Source organism: Pituophis catenifer, unplaced genomic scaffold (assembly GCF_029215685.1).
Source record: "Pituophis catenifer annectens isolate HBS135680 unplaced genomic scaffold, rPitCat1.0.hap2 SCAF_17, whole genome shotgun sequence".
In the NCBI taxonomy this organism is placed as follows: Eukaryota; Metazoa; Chordata; class Lepidosauria; order Squamata; family Colubridae; genus Pituophis; species Pituophis catenifer.
Genome location: NW_027256897.1, coordinates 8,135,915 through 8,154,848, shown reverse-complemented (window position 1 = coordinate 8,154,848; position 18,934 = coordinate 8,135,915). Strand labels below are relative to the sequence as shown.

The 18,934-nt window shown below is 43.4% G+C and overlaps 2 protein-coding genes across 2 annotated transcripts; one reads left to right on the top strand and one right to left on the bottom strand.

The window, feature by feature from the left end:
• Window positions 1-759: 759 nt before the first annotated feature.
• On the top strand, window positions 760-11,854 carry PSMD5 (proteasome 26S subunit, non-ATPase 5). The gene is made up of 10 exons (XM_070955546.1): window positions 760-944; window positions 2,408-2,552; window positions 3,722-3,835; window positions 4,784-4,912; window positions 6,043-6,152; window positions 7,187-7,329; window positions 8,045-8,236; window positions 8,355-8,464; window positions 9,994-10,134; window positions 10,243-11,854. Exons 1-10 carry the CDS (start codon window positions 760-762, stop codon window positions 10,498-10,500), a joined length of 1,527 nt encoding a protein of 508 aa, XP_070811647.1. The 3' UTR covers window positions 10,501-11,854.
• Window positions 11,855-12,313: 459 nt separating this feature from the next.
• B3GALT9 (beta-1,3-galactosyltransferase 9) lies at window positions 12,314-13,279 on the bottom strand. Its single transcript, XM_070955755.1, has one exon. The coding sequence runs from the start codon at window positions 13,277-13,279 to the stop codon at window positions 12,314-12,316; it is 966 nt and encodes a 321-aa protein (XP_070811856.1).
• Window positions 13,280-18,934: the final 5,655 nt, after the last annotated feature.

The following is an 18,934-nucleotide window of genomic DNA, read 5'->3' as shown; positions in this document are numbered from 1 at the left end:
AAGAGTCTGTGCAGAACGTTAAGGAGGAAAAAAAAGATTTTGAAATTCAAACTCTTCTGCTTCTTGGTTCTCCTTACTGGTTAGCAAGAAGGGTGGCAGAAGGGGAAGAAAGAACACTTTATGCATGCTCAGAGGCACTCTTCTTAATGCTTTTTATTTTATAATGCACTTTAATCTCTGCTAAATAGAGATCTCCGGGGCCGATACTGGATCAAGTGTCCTACTTTCCTTGTGGTTTGAAGTCCAGTTTTAGCTTACAAAATGACTTTTTAAAACTCAGCTGGGAGTCATAGGGGTACAGAAGGAATGATGCGCCCTCTCATTTGGGGTAAAAACTGAAACGGCAAAGCGGGGAAGAACCTCCAAAGCAGCTCTTGAATTTACAAGCATATGTCAGAGGCTGGCTAATACATTCTGGTTATGACGAATTTTAAATATTTTTTAAAAGGGTTCTCGCCGGGAAGAGTCGTCCCATTAGCCCCGCATAGCGGCTTCATTGAGAAACACGGAAATGTGGTATACCCACTCAACCTCGCAGGGTCACCCTCTTGGGAGTGGGAAGGGCCTCCTCTTTTTCTCCTCCCTCCCCCCCCCCACGCCTGCCCGATTTGTCCGTCCAATCAGCAACCGGAGCGCCGGCGTGACCAACGCCGCCGCCACAAAGAGGGCGTCACCGCGCCTGCGCACACCTTGCGGACCCGAAAGGGGCCTTCCGCTCCTCGCCGAATTCTCGCGAGACGTTCCCTTCCTCTTTCCAAGATGGCGGCGGGCGAAGTGGATGCTGCGCTGGCGCTGCTGAGCCGGGTCGCTGCGCTGGAAGAGCCACTGGAGGAGCTGCGGGCCCTGCGGGTGGCCGTGCAGGCTCTGACCCCCGGAGCCCTCCGCGAACGAGGCCCTGGCTACCCTTTAGCCGGGCTCTTCGTCCTCATGGCCCGCGGGGATACGTAAGAATGAATTGGGAGGGGTTCCCTTACACCAAAGGGGCTAGTCCTCATGGAGGAGCTGGGGTCGTGCTGGGCGGGGCGCGGTGAGGTTGGGTGGTCCATGAGGCCGAATTTCAAGATCACAGGCTGACAGGTGCATGCATAATTGGGTGTGCATGTGTATACGTATAATCTACCTATATAGCTTTCTCTATATAAATATAGATATAAATACATGCACATTTATACACACATACTGTATGTACGTGTATAGATACAAATATGTGCCATACATACCTATATATATATGTGTGTATCTACTATATCTGTATATCAATCTACATCTATCATCCATCTATCTGCCTGCCTGCCTGCCTGTCTGTCTGTCTGGCTATCTAGCTATCTAGCTATCTACCTACCTAAATCAATCAATCTCTCTCTCTCTATCTATCTATCTATCCAGCTACCTACCTACCTAAATCAATCAATATCTATATATATATATATCTACCTACCTACCTACCTAAATCAATCACTCTATCCAGCTACCCGATCTACCTAAATCAATCAATATCTATCTATCTATCTTTCTATCTATCTACCTACCTACCTAAATCAATCACTGTCTGTCTGCCTATCTATCCAGCTACCTACCTACCTACCTAAATCAATATCTATCTATCTGTCTGTCTGTCTGTCTGTCTGTCTGTCTATCTATCTATCTATCTATCTATCTATCCAGCTACCTACCTACCTAAATCAATCGATCAATGTCTGTCTGTCTGTCTGTCTGTCTGTCTGTCTGTCTATCTATCTATCTATCTATCTATCTATCTATCACATCTATCCATCCAGCTATCTACCTACCTACCTACCTACCTACCTAAATCTATCTATCTTATCTCTATCTATCACATATATATATATATATATATATATATATATATATATATATATATATATATATACACGTGCACGCATACACATAAATACAAATACATTTATACATATATATACACACAAATCTGTGTATACATTTCTATGTGTGTGGATGTAGAAAGTTGGGGGAGGGGGGCTTAGTTGTAAACATGACTCCTGGTCTCCGGTCCCTCCTTTCTTTCTCTGCCTTTCCTCAAAACGTTGCTTTATAAATGTGGAAACTCTTGAAATGAGCGCAACAGTGTTAAGGGAAGGGAACAACAGGATGGGAAAGTGATTGGTCTGTTTTTATGCTGTGTGCAGGTTATGCAGTTGCAGGTGGATGCTTGGGCTTGGGTTTTGGAAAGCGTATGATTAGTTTTCATAGAGAGTCCTTGGGGGGGTGGGTGGGGGGAAGCCTTTGATCTTGATAACAACCAGTTCCACCTTGAAAATTCGTGTCAAGAATTTTCATAAAGGAGTGAGGTTGCTTATTTTGCACTGTATTGACGCCTTTCCTTATTTCATTAGCAAAACACCTGGGTTTTCCTTTCTCTTGCAAACAGTGAGCAGATCTCTCTATGTGTCTCGATCTTGGAGAGATTCCTGCAAGTCATGGATCCCTTGGATGTAATCCAAAACTTTGGGGAGGAGCTTCAGAAGGGACTGTTCCACCCGGATGATTCAGTCAAAATCCTAACCATCTCCCAAGTACGTGTTACAATTCAGTTTTGTAATCTTCTCAAGGAGTTTAAGAATGAGATGTTTACCCTGTCATCATGTGCTTCTCTGTTTTCATGCATGTGCTGCAGGTGTCCGAAACAACATTGGAGGTGATATAGGTAGTCCTCGACTTATGACCACGATTAAGCCCAAATTTTTTGTTGCTAAGCGAGATACTTGTGAACTGAATTTTGCCCCATTTTACAACTTTTCTTGCCACAGTTGCTAAGTGAACCATTGCCGTTGTTCAGTTAGTGACATGGTTGTTAAGTGAACCTGGCTTCCAAATTCACTCTGCTTATCAGAAGGTTGCAAAAGGGGGTGGCATGACCCCAGAACACTGCAACTGTCATAAATATGTGTCAGTTGCCAAGCATCTGAATTTTCATCACATGAGCATGAGGGATATTGTGCCGTTGTAACTTTCAATGGTCTCGAAATGAACTGTTGTAAGTCGAGGACTACCTATACACTATCTTCGCTCTGTTTTGTGCTTTAATTACAGTCATCGCCTTAAAATTTTTGGCTAGCAAGTGTAATGCAAATGCTTCGAGCGATTTTTTTTTTCCCAAAAAAGTTTTTATTTTTATTTCTCATAAACACATTTACATGTACAGTCATTTAGCCATCATTTTTCATTCATCTTAAAAGATAAGATTAACTTTCATTTTTAATTTTTACTTTTTTGGGGCTGCTCTTGTACCATTTACCTTTACCCCAACCTTTCTTCTTCTTCTCCTCCCCTCCCCTTCCTCTTTCTTCTCCTACTTTCTTCGTTCTTCCTCTCCTTCTCTTTCCTACTTCCCTTTCCCTTCCCCCACTCCTCTCTTCTCCCCACCTTCTAACCTTCTCTTCTACTCCTCTTTCCCTCCCTTTTCTTCCTCTCCTTTTCCCTTTCTTCTTCTCCTCTCCTCTCTTCTCCCTTCCTCTCTCTCTACTCCTTCCCCTCCCTCTTGTTTTTTCCCTTTTCAGTTCAGTCTAAAATGGTATTCGAGCAGCCCCGAGCGATTATTTTTAAACTTTCGGTTTATTAAACCGCAAGGCAGTATAGAAAAATAGCAGAGAGGACAGCTAAGAATGAGACTTAAAGACCAAAAATGGAAGAAGAATGGAAGTTGGAAACTGTCCAGTGACTATAAATTATGTTGTATCCCTAGGTTGGAAGAGTTGTTGAAGACTCTGTTGCTGTCAGAGAAATCCTTAACACTCCTGAATTACTGAGGCAGATTGTCTACTGCATTGCTGCTGAGAAAATAGCAGTGGCAAAAGAGGTCAGTGCTTATGATTGTGAGGGAGGGAAGGCCATCTAATCCATTGAACTTTATAAATCTCATTAATTATAAATCTCCCCATCTATTGGGCCAGTCACTCTCTCTCAGCCCTGGGAAGAAGCCTACTTACAAAATCTTGCCAAGAACACTGCAGGGACTTGCCAAGGATTAAACACAGACTCAAAGGCGCACCTCCCCACTTCCCCCCAAAAAATCTAAATTATGGGTAGCCATGGGCTGTGGAGCAATGCATTCCCAATTTTCTGTTTTTTTGCAATTCGAGCATAGATCCTTCAAGAACCACCTGTGGGATCCCCCCGCTGAATCTCTTAGAAAGAAAATGAATATATTCAATTATGTGCCAGCTTAGACCCCCGCAGAACTGTAGTCAAACCTATTTCTTGATTATTTACAATGTCAAATGTGTGCCTTTCTCTGTGTTTAGGTCTCTGACTCCCTTATTTTTTTTATTTTTTTTATTTATTTTTTTTATTTGATTTATATGCCGCCCTTCTCCGGAGACTCAGGGCGGCTTACAGTGCGTTAAGCAATAGCCTTCATACTTTTGTATATTTATACAAAGTCAGCTTATTGCCCCCACAAACTGGGTCCTCAATTTACCTACCTTAGAAAGGATGGAAGGCTGAGTCAACCTTGTCAAGAATCCATTAAAAGAGATGGGTGGCAAATAAATAGAATAAATAATAATAAATCCCCAATGTGCTGGACTACATGACCCCATTGTATGAAGGCTTTCTTCCTTCTGGAAAATATATATTTTTTTCCTGAGAATGGTTAGGTCTTTCATCTTAAGCCGCTGAGGTGGATAGAGAGAGCTCTGTATTCAGACTGTGCAACTATTGTGCCTTTTGCTAATTCAGGGTCTCCGCACCCCAATATATGCATAGGTCTGTTGCTGCTGTTTTAATCGACAACTTTGTTTCTTAGGCCATCAAATCTTTGTCCAGGATAGCACAATCACCTGAAGGCTTGGAAGTTTTGCTGGCGGGGAATTTGCTGATCGACTTGAAAAATGTCATGGCGAAGAGCGACATCATACGTTATCGCGTGTATGAGGCAAGAGTTATGAGTTGTTGTTTTTTTTAAAAATTGAGCCTAGCCCTAGCAGATAAAGGGCAGAAATGTATGTCTTTTAACTCTCAGGTGGATGATGTGACTTGGGGATTTAGAAACAATTCTGATTGCAGCTGACGGGGGTAGGGATAAATTCTAAGTTGGATAAAATTAGTGGTATTGTGGGATGTGAAGATTAAAGGGAGAGGGCGTCTGGAGATTCTCAGTCATCCAGGTCCCGGTTTTCCAAAAGGGAACCAGATTTTGTTTTTCTTGGAAGATGTTTTGCTTCTCATCTAAGAAACTTCTTCAATTCTAACTAAAGAACTGAAGAAGCTTCTTGGATGAGAAAGGAAAAACAAAGTCCAGTTGTCTTTCGAAAAAGTACTTTTGGGACAAGGGGAGAGGGTACATATGAAAAAGAAATTGGTAGCGTGTTACTATGTAGCTGGAGACTAGCATGACATTTCTTTCAATGGATTAATTGACTTGGGATTCTTAAAAGCTGTATGGAGATTAACATGAACAGAACAGAAATCTCTCAGAGGGAATAGGATTTTTTTTCATTTGAAAGAAAAGTAAATGGAGTGTACCTATTGGCTTAACACAGGGGTGTCAAACTCGATTTCATTGAGGGCCGCATCAGGATTGTGTTTGACTTCGGGGGCCAGGGTGGGCATGGCCAGCTTGACGTCACTCATGTCGGGGGCGTCTTAGGCAGCCTGAGCACTCTGCCAGCGAAAATGGGGTCCTGAGCTCTGTTTTCGCCCACGACGGCCTCCTGCAACCCTCTGCCAGTGAAAACAGAGCTCAGGTGGGTCACCCGTGCCCCCCAGGCCCAGTTTTCGGCCGCGATGGCCTCCTGCAGCCCTCTGCCAGCGAAAACAGAGCTCCACGGGCCAATCCTTCACTGTTTCCAGTGCAGTCCCGCAGGCCAGATATAACCACCCCACGGGCCTGATCCACCACCCGGGCCTTGAGTTTTACATCCCTGGCTTAACAGATCTATGTTTAATTAAATAACCACAAATCTGGTTTACAAATGTGGGAGGCGTGTCTGCCCATTGCAGCAGAAACACTTTTAAAGAGATGTGGCTCAGATTCCTGTCTTTTTGTGCGTTTGGGTTAGCTAGCTAGTGATCAATATTTCCTCGACGTCGGTGGACTCTCTGAACTACTGTGTGAACAGCGGCTTAATATCGGAAATGATTGGGGAACTGACGGGAAACGATGTGCTTGTCAGGTACGTAATGGGATGGGCCTCAGCATGAATGGGAGGCCATCAGGTCTTGGTGGCAGCCTTGCTATCTCTTAGCTGCTTGTAAATGCATGGCGGTTTCTTCAGTTTTGCTTGCTACCTATCGTCAATCTCTGGCCCAATTCATAGTTTGCTTCCAGTGCTTTCTTAGAAGGGGGAATAAATTCCATTCTCTGCACAGACACATTGGATATTTTCTCCCTATTGCAACCCTACAAAAACGCGAGTCTCGGCTTCTGTGGTGTGCCCCTCCCCGCTTTCAGTGCCCCCCACCTCATGTCTTCACCTAAATAGCAATAGAACTTAGTCTGTCAAAGGAGGACCCAAATTGTTGGGAGAAAGATGCTGACTCTTTAAATCGCTTAGTGAGGGCTGCAAAGTACAGTGAAGCGGTATATAAGTCTTAAGTGCTATGGCTATACACTGGGCTTTTGCTGCAGATGGAGCTTCCTGGGGCATTAGGAGGCCTATTGCTGTATTTTTCGGAGTGTAAGACGCTCCGGACTATAAGACCCACCTACCTTTTTTGGGGAAGGAAAACAAGAAAAAAAAAATCTGCCTCTGCCTCCCAGCCATTTGCCACCTTGCAGCAAACAGCCTGTCTCATTTTCATTTTCAGCACAGCCTGATTAGCACAAGGAAAAAACAATCTGCCTCTGCCTCCCAGCCATTTGCCTCCTTGCAGCAAACAGCAGAGGCCGAAGGCAATAGGCAATGTCAATCCCTGCAGTCTGAAACAGCTGATGGTCGGGAGGCAGATCCAACCGACAATCAGCTGCTTGTGCTAATCAAGATGTGCTGAAACTGAAATGGGCTGTTTGCTGTTTGCTGCAAGGAGGCAAATGGCTGGGAGGCAGAGGCCAATGGGTGTGGGCCGGCGGGTGGACGGGGCTATATTTGGTGTATAAGACATACCCAAATTTTCACCCCCTTTCGGGGGGGAGGAGTGAGTCTTCTACTCCGAAAAATACAGTAATTCTCATCTTTGTGAAGTGGTCCATTTATTTGTTTTAAAACAGAGCAACCTGTATTGAGATGGTGACTTCACTGGCCCACACTCAACATGGACGCCAGTATCTCTCTCAGCAAGGCATCATCGACAAGATTTCCAATATAATCATTGGCGCCGATTCAGATCCCTTCTCCAGTTTCTACCTGCCAGGTGATTACAAGTGGCCTTTTGGGCATCTTGATCTCAGTAGGGTTAATACTGTATCTTTGTGGCCTGCTGTGCAATGTGTGTGTGTGGAGACCAGCGGTGAAATCCTCTGAAGTCTGCTACCGGTTTTGTGTCTGCTACCCAGCGCAAGCTTTGAGTGCATGTGTGCCTGAGGCACCCGCACAGCGCTAAAAAAGGAACATTTTGAAGCCTTCCGAGTCTGCAAAGAAAAGTAGAACAGTGAGGGGAGGGGGGATCCGCTGTGCCACGTGATTTAGATTAGTTAGAAAGCAGGAAATCCCAAGAGATGAGACGGTGCTCATCTCCGTTTCAAAGCTGAAGAGCCAGCGCTGTCCGAAGACGTCTCCGTGGTCATGTGGCCGGCATGACTCAACGCCAAAGGCACACGGAACGCTGTTCCCTTCCCACCGAAGGTGGCCCTTATTTTTCTACTTGCATTTTTTTACGTGCTTTCGAACTGCTAGGTTGGCAGAAGCTGGGACAAGTAACAGGCGCTCACCCCGTTACGCGGCATTAGGGATTTGAACTGCTGAACTGCCGACCTTTCGATCGACAAGCTCAGCGTCTTAGTCACTGAGTCACTGCATCCCCCTATACTCTTTATAAGTAAGGGGGAAAAGATACTGACCAAAGCAGCCGTACCATGGAGGTTCAGGGGGCACTCCTCTCCTCTGTTGACATGGGGCTATCTTGGCAGGTTTCATTAAGTTTTTCGGCAACCTGGCGATCGTGGACAGTCCTCAGCAGATCTGCGAGCAGTATCCCGCCTTCGTAGAGAAGGTCTTCAGCATGGCCGAAGTCCAGGACCCCACCTTGTTTGGCGTGGCGGTGGACACGCTCGCAATCTTGGGCTCAAACGTGGAGGGCAAGCTGGTGCTCCAGAAGACAGGTTCGTCCAGTGTTCACTGGGTAAAAGTACAACTCCGGTCCCAGGGCTAGAGGGATGAGTGAGTGGGGAGATGCTTTACAGGCCTTGCCCAAAACAAAGAGTTTGCTTTGGTTTTCAGGAAGTCGGTTCCATCGTGTGCTAAACAGAATTGGACACCAAATAAAGAATTCCCCGACGGAGATGCGAATCCGATGTCTGGATGCTGTTTCATCTCTTTTGTTCTTGCAAGTAAGTTACAGGCAATCAGCTTGCTTCCCCGGCCACTTATGTAGCCCCTCACTCTCTCTCCCACCATTTTTTTTTTGTCTTTCACTGTGAGTTGTATTGTGTTGTGGGGGTGTGTGCAGTGATGAAATACCGACAACTTCTGAAGGTAACTTCTGTTCCACTGGTTAATTGTCCTCACTGTCAGGAAGTTTCTCCTTAATTCCAGATTGCTTCTCTCCTTGATTACCGTATTTTTCGGAGTATAAGACGTACCTTTTTCCCAGAAAAAAGGGAGGGTGAAAATCTGGTTGCGTCTTATACTCCGAATGTAGCCCCACCCAGTTTCTCAAACAGAGGTTTCAGAAGCTGAAAAAAGCATCAGAAACGAAGCTTCAGAAAAGAAGCCCCCAAACAAAGATTCAGGAAAAAAGCCTCCAAACAGAGCTTCAGAAAAAAGCCTCCAAACAGAGCTTCAGAGGCTTTTTTTCTGAAGTTCTGTTTCGGAGGCTTTCAGAGACAGGAAAAAGTTTTGAAGTTTCAGAGGCAGAAAAAAAAAAAAACAAGGCACAGAGCTTACAACCAAGGAACCTGTTGCTAAAATTCACCTCTGGGAACAGCTGATTGGGGGTATTCCGGGAGGCCGATCCGCCTGCCAATCAGCTTTTTTCTTATTTTCCTCCCCAAAAACTAAGGTGCGTCTTATACTCCGAAAATTACAGTAGTTTCCATCTGTTGTTTCTTGTCTTGCCTTCTGGTGCTTTGGAAAAATAAGTTGATCCCCCCTCTTACTTTGTGGCAGCCCCTCAAATACTGGAAGACTGCTATCATGTCCTCCCCTAGTCCTTCTTCTCTCTAGAGCAGGGGTGGGCAACTGTGGCCCTTTTACAACCTGTGGACTTCAACTCCCAGAATTCCTGAGCTGGCTCAGGAATTCTGGGAGTTGAAGTCCACAGGTTGTAAAAGGGCCACAGTTGTCCACCTCTGCTCCAGACTAACCGAACTCAAATCTTGCAACTGTTCTTCCTATGTTTTAGTCTCCAGGCCTTTCATCATCTTAGTTGCTCTTCTATGAACTTTTCCCCCAAAGTCTCAACATCTTTTTTTTTTTTTTTTTGGTGACCAAAACTAGATGCACTATTCCAAGTGTGGCCTTAACCAAGGCTTTATAAAGTGGCACTAACACTTCAGGTGATTTTTTTTTTTTTAATTTGATTTATATGCCGCCCTTCTCCGGAGACTCAGGGCGGCTTACAATGCGCTAAGCAATAGCCTTCATCCTTTTTTGTATATTTATACAAAGTCAGCTCATTGCCCCCACAATTGGGTCCTCAATTTAACCTACCTTAGAAAGGATGGAAGGCTGAGTCAACCTTGAGCCTGGCGAGATTCGAACCTGCAGTAATTGCAGGCAGCTGGTCTTAATAACAGGGTGCCTTAGACCACTGTACTACCAAGGCTTTTGATTTTTATACAACCCAGGATTGTTTTGAAACTTTCAGGGGAAAAAAAAGAGCCATTTGCAAACTCACCCGCTACTCTCTTGCATACAGCTTGAGCAGCAAACCGAAGACCTCCTCCGGATGACCGAAGCGTGGTTCTCCTCTCTATCCAACCAGCCTTTGGAGCTGTTCAAAAGCATCAGCGCTCAGCCTTTCCCTGATCTCCACTGTGGAGCCTTGAGAGTTTTCACGGTAAGATACTTTTTTACAGCTTTTACAGTGGGTTAAATAGATTCGACTTGACAACGGTTTTTAAATGGAGGTCAAACCCATTTAACCAAATCTGCCTTGTCCCCCTAGGCCATTGCAAATCAACCTTGGGCTCAGCAAGAAATGCTGGCGAGCCCTGGCTTTGTAGAATACATTGTGGATAGATCAGTGGAACCGGATAAAGCTTCGAAGGAGGCCAAGTACGAACTTGTCAAGGCTTTGGTTAACTCCAAGACGGCTGCAGAAATCTTTGGAAATCAGCATTACTTGAGACTGAAGGCTTATATGCGCGAGGGGCCGTATTACGTTAAGGCTATCTCAACTATCGCTGTGGAAGGCGCCGAGTAACTTTGGATGACGTAATTTTAAGCTAATTCCAGGGTTAACTAAACGTTTTGGATTTCTGGAAGGTGGGGGCCAGCCTGTTGATTTGTAGGGCAAAGAAAGTGTGGATAACATTTAACTCAGTATGAGTTTTCTTATTTTTCCAATGTTGAAACAGCATTTTCAACGATGCCGTGACATTTTCAAATGGCATTTTCAACGATGTTGAAAATGCCTTTCCGATGTTGAAACGTCATTTTTTCCAATGTTGGTTTGAAATATGGAGATTTTCTAGGTATTTTCCTGATGGAAAACACAGGCTCTTACCATTTCATGCTACTTAAAATCCAAAAGAATAAATTGTTACTAGGAAAGGAGACTCTTAAAATATTTTTAAAAAAACATTTTCCCCAGGATAATGTTGCAGGATCCTGGGAGGCACATATATTCGTCTTCATTTGTGATTTTTTTGGGTTGATCACACCACTTTTACCATCTGACTGATTTCTCACCACATCTGCAGTATTGTTTTTCTGACGTTCCAATGGGCATGACACAAAAAATTTCTCCACACAACTTTACGTAGGGAACAAATACGTGGATTTAATCCAGGATCTTCAAAGCAAGTGAGATGGAAGAATGAAGAATATATCTTACATAAAAGGCCAAACAAATCACCATTTTACAAAAATAAATAAATAAATAAAAGGTGCTTATTTACCCACTTCTCTCAGCCTCCATCTGTCCATCCTCCAGCTCTTAATCTCAACCCCAGAAAAGTATAAATTTATGCTGCCTGACTTCTCGGAGACTAATCCCCACAATCTCCTCCATAAGAAAAGACATCTTCTAATGCCTTCAAGAGTTAATAAATGTATGTACACGCAAGACATTTCTTCCTCGATTCAGTTCGGACGTAGCACTCTCACTTTTCCTACACACTCGTCTCTAAACAGGGTACAATTTGAAACAGTTCGCATCGAAATGCGATTCAACATGAAGGACCAGAGTCCAATATGCATAATCCAGCTCAACTTTATAGGTGTTAAATGCATTGGTGGCTTTTAATACTTGACTAATTTAGGAAGCGACAAAATAACTTCCCCACCATAGATGAATCTGTGGTTGTTGTAAGGTTTTCAGTAGTTTTTCCCTGCCTGCCAAATATTTGTTCTTCTGGCGTTCTGCTTTGGATTTGATTGTAAAATACAGTCTTGAATGAAAGAAAGTGTGATTGTTGTTATTTGCAATCCGATTTCCAACCCCGTTTTGCTCAAAAATACTGCCTTTGGTGTATATGTTGGCTCCGAAATACTGCGACTTCCTTTTGTTGTAGAAACATCATGTAGAATTAGCCTTTTAAAAGGGAAAAAAAAAAAATTAAATGCATGCAAAAAGTCTTCAGCATCTGGTCTGAATGTTGGATTACTTGTTACATCAGCTGCTTAAAATACAGGTAGTCCTCGCCTTACGATCACAATTTTTCAACCTTCCGACCAGCAAAGTCAACGGGGAAACTAGATTCATTTAACAACCGCGTCACTAATTGAAGAACTGTGATTCACTCAACAAAGGCGACGAGAAACATGGTAAAAATGGGGCAAAACTCACTTGACAAATTTCTCACTTAGCAGCATAAATTTTGGGCTTCAATTGCGGTCGTAAGCCGAGGACAGCTTTTACACACGCAAAGCCACAGAAGGATGATCAATCGTCACAATACCAATATGTAAGATTGGGTGTAATGAGAAAGTCAAACGGAGATACTATTATATTTGATTCTTCTAATCGGAAAAATACAGGGGCTCTTTCTGAACGGCGTTGACGTCGGAATCTTTCAACCCTCCAGATACGTCATGATTTTGCAGGACACCAGCCCATAATAGGTTTCCAGTAAGGTGCAATCTTCATCGCCTTTCATTTCCTCCCATTCTTGGAGAAGCTGGCTGGTCTCTGACACCGTCGAAGTGAAAATATATTTATAGCAGCATCGGTTGTACCAGATACGTCTCTCCCCAGAAAACCGGGAGCTGTGGATAGGCACCACGCCGGCTGCCCTTGCACAGACGCCCACAAAAACGCCAGGGGGTAGGGAAGGAGGAACTTCTCTAGAAGTTATGTAGATCTTCCGAGCAACATCTTGTGAGATGACCAAGGCCGTGACACTGCAGTAGTCCGGATAATACTGTCCAGGATATTTTCTTACGGAGATAAAACTGCCGTTGCGGAATTCTTTGTTGGGGACGCTCGGATGAATCACCCTTCCAAGATAGATGTCTTCAGGATGAGTTCTCAAGTTCAGCAAATATTCAACCAAGGTTTGGAGGTTGGCAAACATATCCTCGTCTATTTTGAGAATGAACCTGGCCTCGGGGCAAAAAGTTACGGTCCACTCGATGGCCCTCTTGATCTTCAGTGTCTGATTCTCAGGGGTATCAAGAAAGATTCCTTGGATGAGATCCTGTTGTTGGTCTGATTCTTTGATGACCTCCACTTGGGCAGTAGCTGAAGATGGCTTGCCCAACACAAACAAAACCAGCATGGCATAACCTTGGATGTGGGTCACGTTGGCCCATGTTTTCCGAATTGCGTCGCGCCTGGACAGGTTTTGGGGGCTACTGAAGATGAGAACCAACAGGAAGATCTCTCGGTTGGAGCAGGCTTCCGGGTCACTAATAACATAACCCTGGGAGATATTGGTCTTCATGGAGGACATGTCCAGGATCCGGGCTCTTTCCCGAGCTCGGAGGACTTTGGTATCCATGTAAGTGGTGGGGATGGCTTGTAAGAAATATTCTTCCATGAGATCAGCTCCGAAGAGTAAAATGTGGAAAAGGACCACGTTGAAGAGTATAAAACACCACTGGTGAGTTCGGAGCCTACAGAAAATCAGCTGTTGAAATGGAGAGGAATAAGAATTAGGGCTCGTTTCCTTCGACATTCGTGCTTTTCGGTTCTTGCTGTGGAGTCGGAAATATTGAGAGGAGAGGAGAGAAAAGGAGAGGAGGAAAGAAGAAGAGAAGAGAAAATATTTGTAGCTCAGGGCTGAACTGTGGGCTCCTTGGTGCTCTCTGAGCTTGGTGGTTTCGTTGCAGATATTTCATTACCCAACTAGGTGTGTCATCATCGGTTACTTAGCACTGATGATGTTACCTAGTTGGGTAACTAAACGTCTGCAAGAAAACCAAGCTCAGAGAGCACTAAGGACTCCACAGTCTTCCTTCTCCTTCTTCTCCTTCTCCTTCTCCTCCTCCTCCTCCTCCTCCTCCTCCTCCTCCTCCTCCTCCTCCTCCTCCTCCTCCTCCTCCCCTTTCCCTTCCCCTCCTCCTCTTCCTCCTCTTCTTCTCCTCCTCCTCCTCCTCCTCCTCCTCCTTCTCCCCTTCCCCCCTCCTCCTCCTCCTCCTCCTCCTCCTCTTCTTCTCCTTCCCCTCCTCCTCCTCCTCCTCCTCCTCCTCCACTCCCTTCTAGCACTGATGATGTCCCTAGTTGGGAAAGAAAACATCTGCAAGAAAACCTTCAAGCTCAGAGAGCACCAAGGAGCCTACAATAAGAGCCTTGGTGGTACAGGGGTTTAAAGCACCCTGTTATTAAGCTTATTAAGACCAGCTGCCTGCAATTACTGCAGGGTTCGAATCTCGCCAAGGCTCAAGGTTGACTCAGCCTTCCATCCTTTCTAAGGTAGGTGAAATGAGGACCCAGTTTGTGGGGGCAATAAGCTGACTTTGTATAAATATACAAAAAGGATGAAGGCTATTGCTGAGCACATTGTAAGCCGCCCTGAGTCTTCGGAGAAGGGCGGCATATAAATCAAATTAAAAAAAAAAAAAAGAAAAAAGAAATATTAATGATAACGTGCTTAGATTAAATGTAGATTTATTTGGCTATGCGCAGTATTCATATAATGCATTTAGAGAAGAGAGACAAGCGTGCAGAGACCAGAGTATATAAAAGCATTGGAAAACATTCCCGCACTTCATTCTAGTTCTCTGTTAATATAGGCTATCATGAATTAAAACCATTTAATTGGATTGTGGTTTTTTTTTTAAAAAAAAAAAAACATGCATATTTAAAAAAAAACATCCTTGGGGGCTTCTTGCCTGTAACTGAATCAAGTGCTTTTTTTTTAAGGTCTCAAATTTAACCCTGGCTGCAGTAGATCAGGCTGAAATAAAGAGCAGCCAGCCAGAGAAAATCTGAATTAGGAAATTTTATTTCCCATTTCTATCTTGCAACAAAGCATGTGTGCTAAAAATCACAAATGTCAAATGGCCTCTTGAATATTAGCAAAATGCACGGCCGGGGTGGGGGGGGGGAAAGCATTTGATTTTTAAGTAGGATTTATCTCCTCGTTTCAATATTGTCCCAATAGCGTTAAGAGATGCTCAGAACTTACCCGCATGGTCTTTACGGAGACGATGCTGGAATTTTTCGAGTCGGGAGATGGTGTGTGTACAGCTTTGGGGAATGTTTTTGCAATTGGAGTAGCATTTCATGTAGAAAAGCACACCCAGATAGAGTTTCTCTTGTGTCAGTCACCAAGTACAGCATTCTTTTTAAATTGTTTTTTTTTTCCATCCTCTTTTTGAATCCGAGCAAAGGCAGTGTAATACCAGAGGATGGTGATCATGTTACGTGTTGGTATAGGATTCTTAATTGCTGAGTGGACCACAACAGAGGCTGTAGATCAGCACTCTTGAACAAAGGCAGGTGTGTGTGTATGTGTGTGTGAGAGAGAGAGAGGGAGAGAGGAAAAAAGAGGGAGGAGAGAAAAGGAAAGAGAGAAGAGACAGGCGAGAGAAGAGGGGAAGAGAGAGAAGAGAGGGAGGAGAGAAAAGAGAGAGCAAGAGAGGGAGAGGAGAAAAGAGGGAGGAGAGAAAAGAAAAGAGAAGAGACAGGCAAGAGAAGAGGGGAAGAGAGAGAAGAGAGGGAGGAGAGAAAAGAGAAAGAGCAAGAGAGGGAGAGGAGAAAAGAGAGGGAGGAGAGAAAAGAAAAGAGAAGAGACAGGCGAGAGAAGAGAGGGGAAGAGAGAGAAGAGAGGGAGGAGAGAGAGAGAGAGAGAGGGAGAGGAGAAAAGAGGGAGGAGAGAAAAGAAAAGAGAGAAGAGAAGAGACAGGCGAGAGAAGAGAGGGAGGAGAGAAGAGAGAGAAGAGAGGAGAGGTGGGGGTGAGAGAGAGATATCTGTTGTCCACTTAAAAAGCAAAGCTTTTTGCATGCCCATGCAGAGCTGCGGGCATGCCAGCCGTCACCCCAGCCCAGCTCCACCGTGCATGCGTTCGTGTCTCCCACTGCCCAGCTGGTCTTCGGGTCACTGCTGCGCGTGCACAGGGGCGTATGCGGGGAATGCAAATGCGCATGGGTGCATGCACGTGGGTTGCAGGTTGGTGCAGGAGGCTTTCCAGGCCCAAAATGGGGTGCAGGGAGTGCATGCACAGGGAGACCTGCGCACATGCACAGGGGGGCGCATGTGTGGGGTGCTCGCATTGCATTTTGGCGGTTCTGGCATGCGCGCATTGCATTCGCACGTGTGCGCACTCGCTTTGGGCACTTGGCACCAGAAAGGTTAACCATCACTGCTCTAGGGCTTAGTTTTTGCAAGATCTCAATCCCGAGTGCCATTTTTGAAAAGAGGCGAGCGATTCAATTAGGATATATAGCGTTGTGTGATGAGACACCTTGAAATGAGAACCCAAAGGGAAATATTAACTGGCTAGGAGTCCCTTTTCCAACCCTAACCCTACCCCGTCAAACGTCTGCGTTACCCAAGTAGTTCTCGACTTACAACCTCCTTTGAGCCCAAAACGTCTGCTGCGAAGCGAGACATCTGCTGAGTCCAGTTTGCCCCATTTTACGACCGTTCTTGCCACAGTTGTCAAGCGAATCAGTACAGTTCTTAAATTAGTACCATGGTGGTTAAGTGAATCTGGCTTCCCCCGTTGACTTTAATGTTTGCCAGAAGGTCACAAGAAGGGATCAGATGACCTTGGGACACTGCAGCCGTCATAAATGTGAGCATCTGACTTTTGGGGACCTGACCATGGGGATGCTGCCTGCCTGCCTGCCTGCCTGCCTGCCTGCCTGCCTGCCTATCTATCTATCTATCTATCTATCTATCTATCTATCTATCTATCTATCTATCTATCTATCATCTCTCATCTATCTATCTATATATATAATCTATCTATCTATCTATCTATCTATCTATCTATCTATCTATCTATCTATCTTCTCTCCTATCTATCTATCTATCTATCTATCTATCTATCTATCTATCTATCTATCTGTCATCTCTCTCTCTCCTATCTATCTATCTACCTATCTATCTATCTATCTATCTATCTATCTATCTATCATCAATCCATCCATCCATCCATCCATCCATGGAACGGAACGGAACAGAACAACAACAGAACCGAACCGAACAGAATTCTTTATTGACCAAAGTATGATTGGACACACAAGGAATTTGTCTTCGGTGCATAAACTCTCAGGGTACATAAAAGCTATAAGTGATAAATCACGATCATAGTCGTCATAAAAATACATTTTTATATATACATAAATACATACATGTGTGTGTATTATATATGTACAAAAATACATATATACATACCCACTAATATATATATATATAACACTAATATATATATTTAACATATTATTCTATTATAAATAACGCATTATTTTACTACAAATAAACCATGTTTATTTATAAAGCCTGCGGGGACCAAGATGGCCACATTCCTGGCTCAGCACAGGGGGATCCGTTGCCTGGCCAAGCACGCCAGCTTCGCCTGGCATGTGGGAGAGAGATTTCTTTCCACAGGTGCAGAGCGCGGCTTGGCACACGCAGACCTCTCGGCTTCTCCACAGCTGCTCGTGCGCATCTTTGACGGTTTCCATTCTCTTTGGGGAGGGGGCTCGGCTGGAGCAAGGCTCAGAGGCCCCGAGACTGAAAAACGTTTGGAGGGGCACGTGACCTGGATTTAAAAAAAACAAAAAAACAATTTGTTAACTAACCAAGTTCCTTTGTATTTTAATTTGACTTTCTTTTCTCTCTTTTCAAATCACGTTTGGGCTCCTTACAAACTGGAATGACGGAATAGCCTTTTAACATTCCTAAATTGAAAAGATAAAACTGGCTGGAGATAAGAAAGAAAAAGGAACTAAGATAACCGATAAGTATCTTATAAGATGATAGGATAAGATGATAAGATGTCCGAACTGAATCAAGGAAGAAATCTATCTATCTATCTATCTATCTATCTATCTATCTATCTATCTATCTATCTATCATCTATCTATCACTATTATCTATTCTCTCTATCATCTATCACTATATCTATTCTCTATTACTATCTCTATTATCTATCTATTCTCTCTATCACTATATATATCTATCCTCTATCACTATTATCTATTCTCTATCATCTATCATTTATCACTATCTCTCCATCTCTCTATTATCTCTCTATTCTCTATCATCTATCATTATCACTATCCATCTCTCTATTATCTCTCTCTCTCTCTATCACTATTATCTATTCTCTCTATCATCTATCACTATATCTATTCTCTATTACTATCTCTATTATCTATTCTCTCTATCACCATATATTATCTATCCTCTATCACTATCTATTATCTATTCTCTATCTATCATTTATCACTATCTCTCCCTCTATTATCTATTCTCTATCATCTATCATTATCACTATCCATCTCTCTATTTATCTATTTATCTATCTATCTATCTATCTATCTATCTATCTATCTATCTATCTCTCTATCATTTCTCTCTATCTATCTATCTATCACTATTATCTATTCCCTCTATCATCTATCATTTATCACTATCTCTCCATCTCTCTATTATCTATCTATCTATCTGTCTGTCTGTCTGTCTGTCTGTCTATCTATCTATCTATCTATCTATCTATCTATCTATCTATCTATCATCTATCTCTCTATCTATCACTATTATCTATTCTCTCTATCATCTATCATTTATCACTATCTCTCCCTCTCTCTATTATCTATTCTCTATCATCTATCATTATCACTATCAATCTCTCTATTTATCTATCTATCTATCTATCTATCTATCTATCTATCTATCATCTCTCTATTTCTCTATCATCTCTCTATCTCTCTATCTCTCTCTCTATCTATCTATCTATCTATCTATCTATCTATCTATCTATCTATCACTATTATCTATTCTCTCTATCATCTATCATTTATCACTATCTCTCCATCTCTCTATTATCTATCTATCTATCTATCTATCTATCTATCTATCTACTTACCAGATAAGAAAAAGTTTGTTAGTACAAATTAGGGTCTGGTTTATCTCTCTCGTGAACTCTAAACAACCTTTCACCTTACAATTTACGGCCCTGCTGACGTCGGACCTCATTTTAATCAACGTGGGTGACATTATGGGATGCAAATATGTAAC